This window comes from Protomyctophum bolini (genome assembly GCF_963924005.1).
Source record: "Protomyctophum bolini genome assembly, chromosome: 5".
NCBI classification, from domain to species: Eukaryota; Metazoa; Chordata; class Actinopteri; order Myctophiformes; family Myctophidae; genus Protomyctophum; species Protomyctophum bolini.
Genome location: NC_137866.1, coordinates 36274060 through 36293759, shown reverse-complemented (window position 1 = coordinate 36293759; position 19700 = coordinate 36274060). Strand labels below are relative to the sequence as shown.

The following is a 19700-nucleotide window of genomic DNA, read 5'->3' as shown; positions in this document are numbered from 1 at the left end:
ATAAAAAGTAATTTAAGTGTTTTCTCCTTCTAATAGTCAGTTACACATATTGTATGGATAAATGGGTCTTAGATGTCTCGTGTTTAGTCTGTTTACGTAATACAAACAAACCAACAACAAATCAGCTTCCTTTATGTCGTGGAAAAAAACAATAAAATCCTCCTTCCATAGCCTTTCATACTTGGCACTGTTTGCACAAAGGTGTCACGTATGATGATGTTATAGGGCATAGTAGTAGTGGCACAGATAAAACCCATTCATTTCTGAAAATCAATTATTTTAAGCCTGGAACCAAGCCATCCAGAATCCTGGTGAATCATGAACATAAACCATTTGTTTTGTTAAATATAGTATATAATGTGGTAAAAGATCTGGAGTAGATGAAGATGAAGTTGTACATGTAGAGGGCCAGATAAACATAGGCTACGGATATCCGAGACATTAATTGTAAAAGAAAACCGGTGCAAGTGTGCCACACAAATGGACTGTAAAAACGTGGCAAATCCAACTCTAATGATCACAATTATTCATAATCACAATAATTCATAATCAATCTGTTAGTAATCATATTTATTGCAAGCTCATGTTAAATTACAATACCACCATAATACAAAATTAGCCTTTAGTGGGTTAACAACAGTAGTTGAGTCCCTTTAAGTAAACTTCCACAAGGGGGCAGCAAAGAGTTACAAAAGCACAAAAATCAAGACAGTGGAGTGACAGACCTGACAAAAATAATATATTATAGCTATAAAACTTGTCATCCTTTAACTTATGTCCATCCAGCCATGTCTATGCATGACTTGTAGATCTGCATCAGAAAACATTGCAATAACGTTTTCGGCTTAAACATCTGCATCATCCGTGGCATCTGTCTGTAGTTTGAAGGCATGTGGTCGGCCTGTTTGTAATTCTTCTGCAGTTCAAAGCGGTCCTGTGGATCCCCTCTTTGATTAAGGACTGGGTGTTCATTTACCCATGTGCATGATTTCACTCTGCACATTCAGTGTGTGCCATGCTTGTGCTGAGAATTTATTATCTTGTGTGTGTGTGTGTGTGTGTGTGTGTGTGTGTGCACGTGTATGTGTGTACGTGCTAGTCTGATATGAGGAGGGAAAAAAACATTTTGACGATACATTCCTTTAAGCAGATCCACATATGGTGCGAAATGCATTCCTGCAAAACGACACCGATAAACATCCACCGTCTCACGCACGTCCCACTTTTCAGATGTACTGTATGTGACATCTAAAGCTTGTATCTTAAACAAACAAGTGCTTTAAAGTTCCATTACAGGTGTAAAACAGAGACGATATAAACAGGAAAAAGCAAACAGTCAGAGCTGCATCGCCGCCGGTTGTAAACTAACTTGTGTTTCATGGCCATTTTCGTTTGTCCCAGGCCGCACCAAAGTGTCTATGGCTTCCACATGCGTACACGTTAAGCCAAACCACACGTGTCTCCTGGATGATGATAGCCACACACAAAAAGAAGGATGGGAACACGACGGAATTTGTGGCTGAAAAAGTCTAGACTGCCCACCTCGCATCACAGTCCGTCCATGTTTGGTATGGTGCATGGTCAGTTCCACAGTTCACTGCTATTATGAACTGTAGCCGTAGGGTAATGCATCTAGAGACGGTAGGAGGAGAAAACAGCTGTTGAGACGATAAGATTTACACCTGCATGTCTGCTGGCAAAATAAACGAGAATACATGAAGGTTTTAAATTAATGTGTCTCAGTCGGTAATCGTAATATGTACTAATATTAGTTTTAAGTGTTTTAAGTTGAGCTGCCCGAAGAGGGTGACAAATTAAAGGAAAGAAACAACATAAAGTATCTTCGTAAGGTGTTCGGCCACCACAAGCCATAAGAACGGCTTCAATGTGCAGTGATTATGCAGCGACTCTTCCATCTAAAGTAGTGTTTCTCAACGTCTACTGACCATGACACTGATACTGTCACAGGGAGGTCAGGCCCAGTCACAGCAGGCCCCTCCACAGCACTGTGTGACAGGGATGTCAGGACCTGTCACACAGGGCCTAAATGCACTGTGACAGGGCCATGACAGCCCTGCCATTCAGTGCTGTGAGAGGGGCCTGATGTGATAGTGCCTGACAAGTGGGGAAAGTGGAGTGGACCCAAACCATGCCAACATAAATGCGTCTTTGTAATGAGGGGTTCCATGCACTGCATACCTACTAACGTCCCTCTCTATGTAGTTGTCAAAGGTCTGTTCTCGCTAACGGTCTGATCACAAGATCCTGCACTGACATTCTCAGTCACCTGCGGAAGAGCTGCTATTGCTTTTCCTTACATACTACTATATCCTCAGCCATTAGATTATGGCTGTTTGTTTTTGGTTTTGGACATTTCTCTTATTTTCTTGTTTCCTGTTTGGTTTAAGTATTTAGTCATGTTTTCTTGTTTTCTGTACCACTGTTTCTGTATGTCTTTTAATTCTGTTCAGTCTGTTGATCCTCTTTTGCCCTTGTTTTTGACCAAGCGCCCTGCAGAGCCAAGAGGGAGAAGTGAAGCGCTGCAATGGACATGGTGGCCGATTATAGGTACTGCAGCTTATTAAAGCTGGGGCCAGACACATGAACGAGCGAAAACGGTTTCGACCACAATGGGCTCGACTCACAAGCTAGCGCACAAGCTTGAGCTGTGACACTACTTCACATGCAGGCCCCGTCCGTCAAACCTTCCCCACCTGGAAGAACGGGTGAAAAGGGAGTATAGTATATGCTGGGTTAGCAACTCCATGCAAGTGAATGGGCATAGATTTCCAGTTCCATCTGTATTATTACTTGCAGAAGCAGAGCACGTGTTGTGTTGATCAAAGTCAAAGTCGTACGATTTGTCACACGCATTACTGCAGTGAAATCTGTTCTCCGCATTTGACCCATCTCTTGGAGCAGTGAGCCGCAGCCATGCCGCGCTTGGGAATCATTTGATTAGTTGATTTGACCCCCCAATCCAACCCATTGATGTTTAGTGCCAAGCAGGGAGGCATTGGGTCCCATTTTTACAGTCTTTGGTGATCGAACCCCGACCTCACAGTTTCAGGGTGGACAATCTAACCACAAGGCCACTGTCAGATGATTGCACTTTGAGTTCACCTTTGTCTAGTTAGTTCCCTTCGTATATACCTGTTTCTGTGAGAGCTTGTTGGTCTGTTAGTGGGCTTGCTAAGCATTTGTATACATTGCACATAGCATGACAGGCTGTTATGTGCTTTATTGTATCATGGACTCCGCCTATATCAAAACAGGTGCATTCGATATTTTTCGCCACTATGTAAAAGTTTTTCCTTTAAATTGTCACCCGTCAGTGTGTATGTGCTGTTTGTCACTCTGTTATTCCACCAGACGATGCTGAAAAAGCCAAAACAATCTAGATTGCATTGAAGTCGAAATGAACCAAGTCAAACAACAATACTGAACATAATGGGCCTACATAAATATGTTCGTATACCATACTGTATAATATATCCTACTAACTTGAATGGAACTGTGCTGTGCAACAGAGGCCCTCTCCGCGCGCCGTCCGGTAGATGGGCGACACACACACTCTGGCGGCGGGGGGCAGGTCCGTGAGGCGGGTGGACAGGGAGTCTGGGGGCAAATAGAAGGTGGAGCGCTGGGCGGGGAGAGAACTGCGGCCAGACGCCTGTCCCTCCCAGGTGAGCCAGTAGCCCCTCAGGCCGCCCACGCCGCCCTTCCAGTCCACCTGCACCGCGTCGCTGCCAACGGTGGTCAGCTGGAGGTCTGCCAAGGCAGGTGTCACTGAAAAATGAAAGGAGAGGATGAAGGATGGGTTGGTGGAGTTATGTGTATGGTGCGATTGTGCTCAAGTTCCAATGGAACCCTGGGAGAACCCTGAGGGTTGAGAAATATGAGCTGCGTTTATAGCAATTAGTTGAAATTCAAGAACCAAAAAGGATTAGGCTGACCTGAGGATTACCATTAATGTCAGGTAAACTGATCCCCAGTGCTGCATTGTTACACCCCATCCGCAATTAAAGTAGGGCTGCAACTACCAATTATTTGGTTAACAACATTTTATGATTACTTTTCAGTTATTCAGATAATATATTTTTCAAAAGTGAAATAGAAAGCTGGACTTTTTATTTATTTGTGGTTCAAGGAGGACCCAACCTATTCATAAATTGGTCCTCACTAAGCTCATGATAATATGGTAACATTTTTGTCAATTCACTGTGTGTCTCAGAGTAGTGTGTCGCTGACGCTCACCTTCCTGAGTGCACACCTTCACAGACATGGCCCTCTCCTTGCCAGAGGAGTGAAGGGCGCTCACGGTGACCAGGTAGGTGGTGTCCGGTTGGAGGTTCTTGAGCAGCGTGGAGTTCTGTCCTCGGGCCACTGTGACGGTGTGAAGTTTACCGCCGGGCAAGGCGGAGTATTCCACCCGGTAGCTTTTGACAGACGCTGGCTGGAGGGGACCCCAGCTCACCCTGACGCTGCTCACCCCTGACTCCGACACCGTCACCACGGCTGGGCTCAGCACCACTGACGGGAGAGAGCCCAACAATGAATGGTGAGATCATGCCTCTTATGTTTTTATCTTTTGCATTTGCTCATTGTAGCACTTTATTATTACATACATACATATATACTATGGCTGTTTGTTTACTTATGTAAACAAATTGCACACTGACAGTTGAAAAAAGCGTATTTCACCGTCAAACATTGTAAATTAATCCCACAAGGTGCAATTCGTTTTGAGCAGTTTACAACAACAACATAAATACTCCGAAGACAGACATAGATACACACACACACAAACAAACTGTAAAGCATTTTCAAATTGTATTGCCGAGGACAACAATTTAGATGTTGTATTCTTTTGCAAGCGGATGAAATGGAACGACTAAATTCACCTGCTAAAACATGTCCTGGAGAAGACAAAAGGCTAGTAGCTTTACAGAGGATTTGGTGGTTACAAAAGAGGTTTCACTCTGGCAATCTTAGTGCAGTTTCTATCTTTTATTGTGAGGTTGTGAAACCAGCAGATGAAAGAAACGCCCAGAATACTTTCAATAACAGATTGATAAAAATGAAAACTATAATTTAGTTTGTCTGGCTCCCACTTCACAAGAACGGCTGCCTGCGTCAGTGTGTTAGAAATTATTAAAATAAAGTCAGGGAGAGCATTCTTCTAAAGAATTTGAACAAAATTCAAAACATATGATTGGAACCTGCGATTACTCCCAAAATATGTTTCTGATGCTATAAAAGGTTTGGGTCCATCAATGTTTGTAAAATTGGTATAGTTTCACTTACAATCAACAAACCCCTCAAATGTATCTGTTCAAATAAATTACAGATTCGGCCTTTAAGGGAAGATAAAACATAAAGAACTGTTAACGAACAAGACTATTACAAATTAAGATGAATTATAGTTCTTTCATTCTCAGATGTGGGTGAGAATTTGGGGAAAGGATGAAAATATTTGTTAAGTATATAGTGCAACAAAATTGTACCAATGGTCTATGGTTTTCTTACAACAATAATGTATTTAACTTTGGGGAATAAAATAGATGTTGAAAAAGGCGTGTGTTTTTGAGTAATATGGCTGTCTGTTGCTTATGTAGTAGGAACCTTTGTAACAGGTACTGCGTGACACAGGAACCTGTTAATGGTTGCACCTCTTTTTAGTTTGAGCTGGAGAGCGTTGCAAACTCAAACTATTGGATAAATTGATGGGTGTAGAAATGGGTGTGATATATGTGATTTGCATAATACACCGGCTCTTTAATTTGTGTGCGTGTGTGTGTGTGTGTGTGTGTGTCCGTGCGTGCGTGGTAATAATTACTTTTTACACCATTGTGTGAAAACTATATATAAATCAGAGCACGCACGTGCGTGTTCTTTCCCACGTCCCTGACACCAGATGTAATACAATTTCCCAGTAGGACAGAAAAATATCAGGCCAAGGACCAGGCAGTTTCAGGTGATGCTTGGGTGCAGACGTGCAGTGTAAATATTACCTGGCTTTGTGGTGAAGCTGACAGACAGGGGATTCAGTACTTGTTCATTTGATTCTGGTGACAGCGTGGCTGTGTAGGCAGTGTCCGGCTTCAGGCCCGTTAGCTGAACAGAGTTGGAGTCAGAGGGCTGGGTCAGTCTCTGGTACTGACCACCACTGGTACTCGGACTGGTACCACTTCCCCCAGCTCCACCGCCACCGACTGCACCCGTCACAACCGGCCCGAAGCGGATCGCGTAGTAGCCTTGCAGACCGGCCAGAACCGGACGCCACTGGAGTGTGGCGGAGTCGGTGGAGACGTCGTGGACTTGGAGTCGCTCGGCCCGGATGATCTCTGTTAGGTGGGAGGACGAAGCAGGATGATGTCACTGCATGTGAATTCATAATATGCATGCTACAGCAGTGGTTCCCAAAGTGGGGTCCAGGGACCCCTAGGGGTCCTTGAGGGAGTTCCAGGGGGTCCCCAGATAAATGATAGTTATAGGAACCAAATGGACCCTTATGGGTCTGTAACTCAGAGTGTACAAAACTACAAATGGAACCAAATGGACCCGCTAGGGTGTACACTCTCTGTAACAGAGTGGTCCTCTGTTACCTATTCTGCACAGCATATTGGCACTTTATTAACTTGCACAGTTGTATTTTGCAGTCATGATTTTATTGTTGAATACCGTTTCCTGTTGGCTGAGTTCTATTGTTGAGGTTTGATTGAATGCCTAACAATTGCCTGTGATGTGTTTCAGTAAGGATTGGGCTGGACCATGTCAGGATAGCAGGGGAGTTAAGATGTGCTCTTGTGATTGCTTATTTATGTTGTAGTGTGAAGGATTTATAACTTGTATAGTACATTGTATGATTTAAGGTTATTTATTTATATGTATGTATTGTATGCTTCATTGCTTATGTATGTATTTATGGTATGTTCTCATTTGAAGACACCCCTGTAAATGGTATAGTCCATTCTCATTATTTCCAGCTGGGTATAAAAGTCTGCCATTTTGCCAGTGAACTGGCTGGGAGTAGAGAGCTTCCTGAATTTATGTCAGTTGGTAGTGCTCCTTTGGTGAATAAACAACCATTGGTTAACCTTTACCAATGCCTCTGTACCGTTTCTCCAGCCACTAACATGGTCATTCCTACACTCTCAAGAGTTAAATTAACTTTGATTTCACAATACATTGGGGTTCCAGAGATAGAAACGGGGGACCGCAGCCTAATTCAAGTCAAACCGAGGGGGAATCCTTGAAATGAAAATGGTTGAAAATCACTGCTAGAGCCGTAAAAGTCTTCTGTTATGGGGGTCTTTGGCATATATTTTCAAATGGGGGGGGGGGGGGGGGGGGGAGATAATGAGTATCATTTTGGGGGTCCTTGACATGAAAAGGTTTGGGGACCACTGCTCTACAGAATGATGTCATTGCATGTGTAGTAGTAACAGTATGCATGTCTCTAGACTCCGCTAACATGGCAGGGTGGTTTTGTTCCTACTGCAGTACAAAACAGCAAGATTTAAAATGCTCCAGCCTTGCAGAGGCCCCTTGCTTTGCGGGAGGTCTTAGAACGCTAGACACTAGACAGAGTGCTAAAAACGTCACAGAGACCGAGACACTTGGATACAGTCTGCAAGCTTTTTTAACTACTGCTACAAGACAACCTGAAATAGCCAGCGCCATTAGGCAACAAAATACTAACCCAAGAGGGGGAGCGTAATGTTTTAAATGGGGATCGTCTCAACTCAAGAGGAACATGTATTACAGTACATGTTTTCTGAGGTAACCCGCATGCATTATGGCTGATACCCAATCTGGCAAAAAGAAATAAGCTATAAGCTATCCCCTGGTCTATATATGTAGGTGTGTGGCACAGTGGGGGCAAGGAGAGTTGTTGAATCATTGATCCATTAATAGCTTCCCCTATCTCATTACAGGGAATCTTACATGCACAAAACACCGTCTCGGCTATCTATTAGGCTCCGTCGTCTCCAGGAGCATGTGTGGAATTAGGGAGAAGCAGAGCGACATGCCTTTACATTCAAGTGAGGGGCACTGAGTGCGGGTACAGCGTGGGGAGCTAGCTGGATGCTCAAAGCAAAGTGACACTTGGTCAAGGTTTGTGTTTGGGGCAGCGGTGGCCGTACGGTTTGCGGAGCGGTCTTGATACCGGAAGGTCGCTAGTTCGTATCCCCGGACCGACACGTTAAAATTTCCACCGCTGAAGTGCCCTTGAGCAAGGCATTTAACCCCTACCATGAAATGTTCTATGAGCAGGGCCTGGCTGTAAACAAGTTCTTGAGCTTAGTCCAGTTACCCTGGGTAAACATAGTAACTTTGCTTTGCTTTTCTCTGTGTTACGTATTTTCACCTTGCAGTGATGTAACACCAAATACTGGTGAGATATAAGTAGTTTCTCCATTGACTAGAAATTGATAATCCCAAATAACTTCCTATAGTTTTCATACATTGCACAGTGAAACAGCTCTCACTCTTTTAGCGTACATGGATATAAACAAAGCAAATATTTGTTTTTATAAAATGGCAAATTCATGACAAAAGGATATGTAGCTTTTATAAAACATAAGCGATGATTAAATAAAACCGTCCAGAATTGAGCAATGACGTAATAGTAAATCCGTCACTGGCACCACCAACGCAGCTGGCAAGTATCTCCAGACGATGGGCGTTCTTAACATACGCCCAAGATGGCATCATATTGAGCTACATCATTTTGTGAAGTGTCCCAGTTTACAGTAAGTATAATGGTCAATATACATTATACAGTACAGTACGTCACTTAACGATCACGTCTACATAAACACACACGCATGCACACTCGCGCACGCACTCACGCACGCGCGTGCGCAAGCACGCACGCATGCACACACACAGAATGCCAGCGCTCATGCTCACCAATGATGGCATCCCTCAGGTCTTCTGTGATGATGCTCATGTCGTCGATGTCCACAAAGTACAGGTGGTTCTCCACGGGCGGGGTCACCACCTGCCGCAGCACCTGGTAGTTGCCGTGACCGGTCGAAACCACCAGCACGGCCACGCCCTCGTCCCGCAGCTCGGCCATCGGTCCGACCACGTCGCCGGGCTTCACGCCGTCCGTCAGCCACACCAGCACCCGCGGGAGGCCGGCCCTCGCCCCTCCGTCCGCGCCGGGACTCAGCACCCAGGCCTTCGCCATCCTGACGAGGGTATAGTGTTGTTTTGAACAGCACATTTTGATTTCGTTTTTTTTTTCTTAGTCTTTTGAATAATTTTAATTACATTTTAGTCAACTGGAATGTTAGTCTTAGTCTAGTTTTAGTTGAGTAAATATGATGATTTTGTAGCACTGCCACATAATAATCATTAAGGATTTATTTTAAAGTGTCATTTAAAAGAGCATGGCTTAAAATATTCATGGAACACTATATCCATCCTTATGTGTAATGTCCTATTTTCTTTGAGAGGTATCTGTTTTGTGTTTGTTTATGTTTTGGAGGCTCTAGAGACTTGTGGAGACAGAGACACAAACGAGCAGGGAGTCCACGTGAGACCTGATCGTGTTTGCAGTGTAAACTGTCTGTATGCTATACGGTGGAATATAGCCAAGGCCACCAACTCACCGTTGTCAGGAGTAACCCGGCCGGGAACCGTCATCTGCTCCGGTGAGAGTTTTGTTTGTCTGACTGTTTGTGCCCAGCGAGGAATGCTGCTTGTCCGTTTGGAGGACCGTGGATTTACCGTTGGATTGTTTACGTTCGGGGATCACTACGTTTGGATTACTTTATTATTTCGGGTTGGAGCGTCAGGGTGACGCGTGGATGTTTCATGGAACGATACGAACAATAACAATAGAGCGAGCGTGCGTGCGTGAGAGGCCCGGTGCGTGCGGTTCGGACATACGGACAATACTTAACCTGTCATGAATTCTATGTAACTGATTGTCAATGAGTTTATTTTGCATTTAGATAAACTATTTATCTCAGACGTATTTCTGTGTTGGAGTCAGTGATTTACAACTTTACATTGCATGCTACATGGTTGAAACTTGTCACTTTTATCTACATATATGTATAAAGGAGGAGCATTACTACCCCGTGACTTTTAGTAACTGTGATAGAAATATCTGACCGTTACAATTTTAGTCAACTAAATCGACAGCTGATTTAGTCGACTCTACCTGAGTGCCTCCTCCGTGTTGGTGTCCCCCCTCAGGGCCTTGGTGTTCCTCAGGGCCTCCTGGAGGCCACTCTGGGTGTTGTAGGAGTCGAAGCCGAACTCCAAGCGTGGCTGTGTGCCCACCTGCAGAAGGCCCACCTTCACCTGGTCCTCACCCAGCGAGAAGGGCAGGAGGAGCTCCGACAGGAAGGCCAGCATGCGGGAGTGCTCGTAGGACGACACGCTGCCCGAGGAGTCCAGCAAGAACAGGACGTCGCCCTCGCAGCAGTTGAGCGCTGTGGGGGAGAACAGAAGACAGCGGGTTAGTTAACAGAACAATGGCTGTTATTGATGAGCTTATCAAGTGTTGTTACTGTGTGCGGCGGGATGATATCACTCACTATAAAGGTTATTATGTGGGCAAAAGAAACACGCTGACAAATGCCAGAGATGGGCCAAAGCACGTTTATTTGTTTAACCGCTGCTAGGCATTAAAAGAAGCATTTAAACTCATCTTGTGAATTTAAAGACAAGAGCATATCCCTTTTTTTTTACCAGGGAACATTGTGGCATCATTCACAGACCTCAGTGACAAACGGCTAGGAAGAAGAGCTAGTTTTGTTGTTTATACCCATCACTTGTTTTTTTGTTTTTTTTATGATGACACAGAGTTGTCTCTTTGGAACACCACCCGTAGCTCCATTTATTCAAAGCCTCTTGCACAACACAACCCCGGCGCACAACAAACTGACAACACAACCCGAAGCACAACAAACTGACAACACAACCCGACGCACAACAAACTGACAACACAACCCGACGCAAAACAAACTGCGTCATCATTCAACGACAGCCTTTAGGCAAAACCAAACGATCCCCAAGCCTACAATATGTCAACATATAACAAAATACATGCATACATGGATGCACCTGGGACGTATCCTCAGTGATGTATCCCAAGGTCATCGGGGTTTCGGGTCTCCCAACATCATACCCCTCACTCAGGTGACCCAGCCGGGGTGATCAAGTTCCGACTTATGTCCCAGTAGCTACCCTTGATCAGTCCCATTAGGGAAAACCCTAAGTTACATAAGTTTAGCCTTTGCATTAGCCTGTAAGGTCGTCGAGGCCAGAGCAAGTGCTATACGGCAAGTGCTACGGGCTAAGATGGAGTCTGAAGAGTTGGGTTTTCAGACTACGGCAGAGTATAGGGAGTGAGTCTGCAGTTCTGATTGCAATGGGAAGTGCATCCCATAGTTTTGGAGGCAGAAGGGAGAAGAGTTTGGGACGTGTAGAGCGTTGTCCCGGCATTTTTGGTGAGTGTACTTCAAGCTTTCCTGCGTTGGCTGATCTGAGCGCACGGGACGGTTTGTAGGATCCGGTCAGACTCAGGCAAGATATGGGGGTGCCATACCTTTGGTTGTGGGTCAACCTTATAGGAAGGCAGAGGGAGGTGGGCTGTGACGCCATGTGGGTCATTATATCATCATCGAGGAGAAACCTACTCGAGCCCACACTGTTTCTTTAGGAACAGTATTTCTTTTCTAGTTACTTGCGCAAGCAGAGCGCGCAAGTAATCGTTTCGCTTGGTCTCTTCGAAGTGAAGACAAGTTTTCTTCAACGGTGAATCTGTGCCTGGTTTGCTGGGACTAGTTACAACATTACGTCATCCTTGAGAGAGTACATGGTGTGTATATGACGTAATTTGTAACTAGTTACAAATCAGACAATTTGTAACTAGTTACAAATTACGTCATATACACACCATGTACTCTCTCAAGGATGACGTAATGTTGTAACTAGTCCCAGCAAACCAGGCACAGATTTACCGTTGAAGAAAACTTGTCTTCACTTTTTGGAACCAAGTAACCACAGTATACTGCTAATCAAATTACAACTACATACTCTGTATGTAGTTGTAACTAGAACAACTACATACAGTCTGTGCCTGGTTTGCTGGGACTAGTTACAAGTTACAAGTTACAACATTACGTCATATACACACCATGTACTCTCTCAAGGATGACGTAATGTTGTAACTAGTCCCAGCAAACCAGGCACAGATTTACCGTTGAAGAAAACTTGTCTTCACTTTTTGGAACCAAGTAACCACAGTATACTGCTAATCAAATTACAACTACATACTCTGTATGTAGTTGTAACTAGAACAACTACATACAGTCTGTGCCTGGTTTGCTGGGACTAGTTACAAGTTACAAGTTACAACATTACGTCATATACACACCATGTACTCTCTCAAGGATGACGTAATGTTGTAACTAGTCCCAGCAAACCAGGCACAGATTTACCGTTGAAGAAAACTTGTCTTCACTTTTTGGAACCAAGTAACCACAGTATACTGCTAATCAACTAGTTACAAATCAGACAATTTGTAACTAGTTACAAATTACGTCATACACACCATGTACTCTCTCAAGGATGACGTAATGTTGTAACTAGTCCCAGCAAACCAGGCACAGATTTACCGTTGAAGAAAACTTGTCTTCACTTTTTGGAACCAAGTAACCACAGTATACTGCTAATCAAATTACAACTACATACTCTGTATGTAGTTGTAACTAGAACAACTACATACAGTCTGTGCCTGGTTTGCTGGGACTAGTTACAAGTTACAAGTTACAACATTACGTCATATACACACCATGTACTCTCTCAAGGATGACGTAATGTTGTAACTAGTCCCAGCAAACCAGGCACAGATTTACCGTTGAAGAAAACTTGTCTTCACTTTTTGGAACCAAGTAACCACAGTATACTGCTAATCAAATTACAACTACATACATACATACATACATACATACTACATACATACATACAACTACATTACAACTACATACTGGTCTGCTGGGACCAGACTACACAGATGACCATATCTCTTACGTCATCACTGAGAGCTAGTCATACATATACACACCATGTACTCTGGTCCCAGTTCTCAACGATGACGTAATGTTGTAACTGGTCCCAGCAAACCAGGCACAGATTTACCGTTGAAGAAAACTTGTCTTCACTTTTTGGAACCAAGTAACCACAGTATACTGCTAATCAAATTACAACTACATACTCTGTATGTAGTTGTAACTAGAACAACTACATACAGTCTGTGCCTGGTTTGCTGGGACTAGTTACAAGTTACAAGTTACAACATTACGTCATATACACACCATGTACTCTCTCAAGGATGACGTAATGTTGTAACTAGTCCCAGCAAACCAGGCACAGATTTACCGTTGAAGAAAACTTGTCTTCACTTTTTGGAACCAAGTAACCACAGTATACTGCTAATCAACTAGTTACAAATCAGACAATTTGTAACTAGTTACAAATTACGTCATACACACCATGTACTCTCTCAAGGATGACGTAATGTTGTAACTAGTCCCAGCAAACCAGGCACAGATTTACCGTTGAAGAAAACTTGTCTTCACTTTTTGGAACCAAGTAACCACAGTATACTGCTAATCAAATTACAACTACATACTCTGTATGTAGTTGTAACTAGAACAACTACATACAGTCTGTGCCTGGTTTGCTGGGACTAGTTACAAGTTACAAGTTACAACATTACGTCATATACACACCATGTACTCTCTCAAGGATGACGTAATGTTGTAACTAGTCCCAGCAAACCAGGCACAGATTTACCGTTGAAGAAAACTTGTCTTCACTTTTTGGAACCAAGTAACCACAGTATACTGCTAATCAAATTACAACTACATACATACATACATACATACATACTACATACATACATACAACTACATTACAACTACATACTGGTCTGCTGGGACCAGACTACACAGATGACCATATCTCTTACGTCATCACTGAGAGCTAGTCATACATATACACACCATGTACTCTGGTCCCAGTTCTCAACGATGACGTAATGTTGTAACTGGTCCCAGCAAACCAGGCACAGATTTACCGTTGAAGAAAACTTGTCTTCACTTTTTGGAACCAAGTAACCACAGTATACTGCTAATCAAATTACAAATGTGATTTGTAATTTGTAAATCTGTGCCTGGTCTGCTGGGACCAGACTACACAGATGACCATATCTCTTACGCGTCTTAAGCGTCTCTTAAGTAAACGTTCCTTCACAGAGATACTGAGATGTGATAGTTTCCAGCGGTCGAAAGCACTTGCGCGCTCTGCTTGCGCACTAGTAGGCCATTTATGGCCTACTAGTGTGCAACAAGCAAGTATGCACTCGGCAGAGTGCAGTTCTAGTTATTATTATTATTAAAGAAGTGGCTAAATCATTATCCATGAAGCCACCCACGCACAAAGCAGAAGCAGTAAGTACCTTTCCACTGGTGTTGTGCTATTATGCAGATGTGGGACGATACCATTAAATAACACAGATATCCAACTCTCACAATCTGAATCCTTCCGCAACCTTTTTCCATAGGACCTCTGTGTCTGAACTGCTTTGAGCATGCACACACACACACACACACACACACACACACACACACACACACACACACACACACACACACACACACACACACACACACACACACACACACACACACACACACACACACACACACACACACACACACACACACACACACACACACACACACACACACACACACACACACACACAGAGAGAGAGAGAGACCCACTTGGAATCTCCCTCCCTTCTCTCTTCCGCCAGCCAACCTCCTTGGAACAGCTTGGTCTCACAGTCATTAAAACCTTTATACTGCATGCTTTCACCATGAAAGTGACGCAGACCGGGAGCCCAGAAGAAAGACTCGCACTTGCGTTACGGGAGGAAGTCGGAGATGAAAAGCAAAGTGATTATAAACTAAGATAAGATGAAATGAAAACAAATAAGCTTTAAATAGGGATGAGAGGAGCTGCTGATAACTTCAGAGGTACAGGGAGGATGAAAGGCCAAGTAAGTGTTCACACGCTGAGCCACGGAACAAGGATTTTTGCCAATGTTCCATATTTCACAACAAAGTCGTAAAAGAGCTGTGAGGGCGAATCCAAAGAAAGAGGGGAGAGGAGAGGGAACAGAAGCTGCTTGGTATTGGTGGCAGAAGGAGTAGTGTGGGGAGGTGTGTGTGGAGTGAAAAGAGAATGGGTATAAACTGCCTAAGGGGGGAGGTGTGTATTGGCAGTTCCATCTGAGAGACGAGGAGGAATGCATGGCCTTATACGCTCACAGTGGACAGAAAAACGCACAGAGGGAGAAGGGAAGAGCACTTGACTGACAGAAACAATTTTGCTACTGGAGATATTTAATACCAGAATAATGAACCCCCAGTCCACCCCCCGCCCCCTCAATCCACACAAGCGCACACACACACACACACACACACACACACACACACACACACACGTTGACAGCATCATTTGAAGTTGCAGAGCAGGGTTCAAGGAGAAGAAATTATGAATATGTGGAGAGAGTGAGAGCTGAGAGAGAGAGAGAGAGAGAGGCACACAGATGCCAGATTGCCTCCAGTGATTTGTGACCTTAAGAGAAAATTAGACATGCTTTTAGAGCTGAATGACATTTGAATCTGCACTGTTCAGACTTGAGTTTCAGAGTGGTTATTTTCCTGTGGGTACGCTATTTATCACTGCATGGCCAACATGTGGTGATGATTGAAGAGCCGGGGGTATGGAAAGCTACACACACTTCTGTTCACTGTCTCACACGAAAACACATACTCTCTCTCTCTCACACACACGCGCACACACACACACACACACACACACACACACACACACACACACACACACACTCACACACTCACACACGCACACGCACACACACACACACACACACACACACACACACACACACACACACACACACACACACACACACACACACACACACGACAACAAAAACAAATACACACATGCACATGCGCACGCTCTGCCTCTGCACCTGAAGAATGTCTTACATCTGTCTGGTTGTTTGGACTTTGCACAGCGGGTCTTTTGGAGGGAGGGGCTACTATGTGGCCTCTGTACAGCAGCCCCCAACTCGGATGTTGATATGTGTTTATCTTACACTGTGTAAGAGTTTACAGTAAAATCCTGTATATATTTTACTGGATAGGTTTCCAGATGGTAGTTTACGCTGCTAATAAAAAGTGTTGTTTAGAAGAGCCATATTATTGTAAATACCGTTATACTGTTAGAATGATTTGCGGGGTGCAGTGAGTGACATGATGCCAGAAACATGAATGATAACACAAGCTCACAGGACAGCATTAGGTCCTAAAAGTGTGCAGTGTCCGAGTTAAATTAAGAGTCAGCTGAGCGCTTTGCATTGTATGTAAACACATAATACACAGTCTAAAAATATATACACCATATGGCTTGCACAGTGTACTGTATAGGTACAAATTGTTTGCAAGGCCGTTGAGGGCTATTAGTGACACATACAGTACTACTAAGAATTCAAAAACCTCTCTTAGAGCCACCAGTATGGGCACACATACAGTACATACTGTAAGTGTACAACACAGCAGTGTAATCTACGTATACAGTAGCCTATAGGTCTACCAGGTTAACAAGCCTTTGCTGGTCCATTTACACCAGTGGGTAGTCTACTGTACCTCCCAGGGGTTCTTGGAGGGGGTCGGTCATAATATTCTGTATGTACAACAAATCCTTTCAAATGGGGTCTGCGGCCTCATACATGTCCTTGACGTGATTTTTTTTGGCGAACTACTGCATTCCACATACCAAAAGACATGGTTGTGAGGTATAAAGGCAGAACTCTCTGAGCACATCATGGCAGAATGGAAGATAAAGGCGTTTAAACATGTCTAGCTTGCTGACATATAGTCAGCAAAATTTTAGGACATTTCTTCCATACAGTACTCAATAATAAGAGAAACCATACACATTACATGATTTATCTTATATGGAAATGTGTATAAAACATGGGACTGTCTTGTGTCTTCCACTCATACAAAGAAATATACACATAATCCTGTTGATGTTTTGGAGAGCACTGCATGTCATACTTGTTGTAGCTGTATCTGTATTATCTTTGGTAACTTGGAGAAACTGGAGGAGTAAGTTTTTTATGGAAGCTCTTGGTTTACAAGGTCATCCTTATTAAAGGCACACAGGCTATAAGGAGCATAATTACTGTATGCTAAGTCAGTGGTGGATTCCCATCAAGACAAGTTGTAATGGATATGGCACAGTGACAGCACTGTACACACACAACTATGTTAATAGTGAGTCACAAAAGGTGCTGTCACCACCAGGATTAGCTTTTCAGACTGACTGTAAATCCAACCACATAGGCTGATAACAGCTAAAACTATCTGAGGCTCATGGTCAATCCAATTTACCATGAATTATTACAGATTAATATCCCATCTGAGGACGACCTAGAGAGATTATAACAACTAGTAATTTACATACTATGGCTATACATATTATCATTTGTTCAGAGTATATACATGTTTAGCCCATTAATTACTTACTGTTAGGCCTACTAATTAATAATAATTATTATAATAATAGTTAATGGAGATCATATTGTATAGTAGTCTATCGTGATTCGATCGCCTACTAGCCTACTTGTTAAACAAGAATTAAGTAAATAAGTTTAATAACGATATGGTCAGTCAAAACGTTCAATAGCAAGCTGGTGTGAAATAAACAAACACCTGAATCACTGTACCAACCCCGCCCAGACCCAGTACATCCATAAACACCTGAATCACTGGACCAGCCCAGGACAGTACCAACCCCGCCCAGACCCAGTACATCCATAAACACCATGCACTACCCCACCCAGAGTAGACCCAGTACATCCGCAGCAGCATGCTGAAACTTACCTCCTTCAGGTAAAGGGTTCTGTGAGTCCGACGGCCGCAGCAGGACCACGCAAACCATTGCACAACTCAACAAAACCCGAAACTCCATTGCGGACGATGGCGATCAATCTATTCCAGTGGCAGATTCCCTCGAAATAATAGCACTTCAGAGGTGTTTTTTTTCTTCCTGGGGGGGGGGGTCTTGATTCAACCACCCATAGCCTGAGAGCGCGTCAACAAACTCAAGATAGGTAATTCATATCGCAAATAATTCATACACAATCTGTATTTTTACTCTCTCTGTTGTCTTTAGGAAACATCATCCGCCCCGATCGAAACGTCGACACTCGTTATATGAAGTAGTTTCTGTTGGGCTGCACTTGTAGACTATTCAGTCCATGCAGGGCAGGCGCTCTTCAATGAAAAGTGAGTGCGCTCTAAAGCGCGCAGCTTTCTCTTGCACTCTATAGTCTACTCCCTCCTCCCTTCCAGTTCCAGTGCGCGCCGCTCAACCCTTTAATCCCAATATGAGAACCTATCGGCAAATAAAGAAGAAAGTAAGAAACAATGTAGTTAACAGATGATTTTACTCTGTTAACTTTTAAGAAAGAATAACATGACACAGAGACGGTGACTGCTTAATGAAGTTAATTTAGGACCTTCAAGCAGTTAATTTCGTTTTATTAAACACATTTATTCCATGTAGCCCATGTTTTGTAATGGCATCATCATGCTATTATGCCCGTGGATATACAGAGTGAACTTAACAATGATAAATTATGATAATACCTTTTATATAATCACCAACATTCATTATGTTATTATTTACAGGCAGGCCTATAGTATAGTGGGGCGAGATGGAAAAGGGGTGTACCGGGGCGAGTACCTAGCCTATAGGGTAGGGTCCATATAATATGGCTATTACGCTTAATTACACAGCAGTCAAGGGGATAAATCAATAAATGACTGAGAATTTCACTGCTTAATAGTCCAGTGTATGACTTTTCCACTATCTAATCAGGTATAGGCTACATTCAGTGGCTTTATATTTATTTTACACGCTGCCGCATGGGAACTTGTGGGAAACATTTTTTTATAATGAGTAGGTCTTGGCATTCAACAGTTATTAGAGGTTATCTTTTCTGTCAAATGATGCAATTATCTGGGCACTGAAGAATTCCAGTTATCCTCTATGGAACCCTCGCTCAATGAGGAGATCATCGGCCTACTTGCATATGAGCCTGGACCAGTGGGAGTGCATCTTTGACATAACCCAGTCAGTCCGTACTGATGATGACTAACTGTGAAACGCCAACTGCTTGCACACACATATAGGCCCTTAAAAGAACATCATGTAAAGCACGTGCCTCATCTGTGATCACCCACAGGCTTTTAAGATAAAGTATGATCTATGTGGATAGCGGAATGTGTGCACGGTTTAAGAATTGGGCTGTGTAATAGTAGGCTATGCTGTGTTGTTGTGCAAGACATCTTTTTTTTATTGCAGGCATATGTCTGTGCGTGAGAGGCAGAAATAGAGGGAGAGTTATGCCTAATTTATGCTCAGTCGTATACGAAAAAGCAGATCTACAAAGCTTGTCGTTGTGAAAACAGACAGCAGATCTGCTATTTTTGGCATGCGGCGCCATCGTATGGTGAAGATAGAGACAGAGAGGGAGGGAGGGTGGTGATAGAGAGGGAGGG

The 19700-nt window shown here is 43.4% G+C and overlaps 1 protein-coding gene across 1 annotated transcript; it reads right to left on the bottom strand.

Moving 5' to 3' along the window:
• Positions 1 to 549: 549 nt before the first annotated feature.
• vwa1 (von Willebrand factor A domain containing 1) lies at positions 550 to 18441 on the bottom strand. The gene is made up of 7 exons (XM_080763509.1): positions 18018 to 18441; positions 10184 to 10457; positions 8920 to 9203; positions 6015 to 6347; positions 4258 to 4533; positions 3505 to 3789; positions 550 to 1632 (listed from the first exon to the last, which is right to left on the bottom strand). The coding sequence occupies exons 1-7, from the start codon at positions 18103 to 18105 to the stop codon at positions 1604 to 1606; spliced, it is 1569 nt and encodes a 522-aa protein (XP_080619635.1). The 5' UTR covers positions 18106 to 18441; the 3' UTR covers positions 550 to 1603.
• Between the last annotated feature and the right edge of the window lie 1259 nt (positions 18442 to 19700).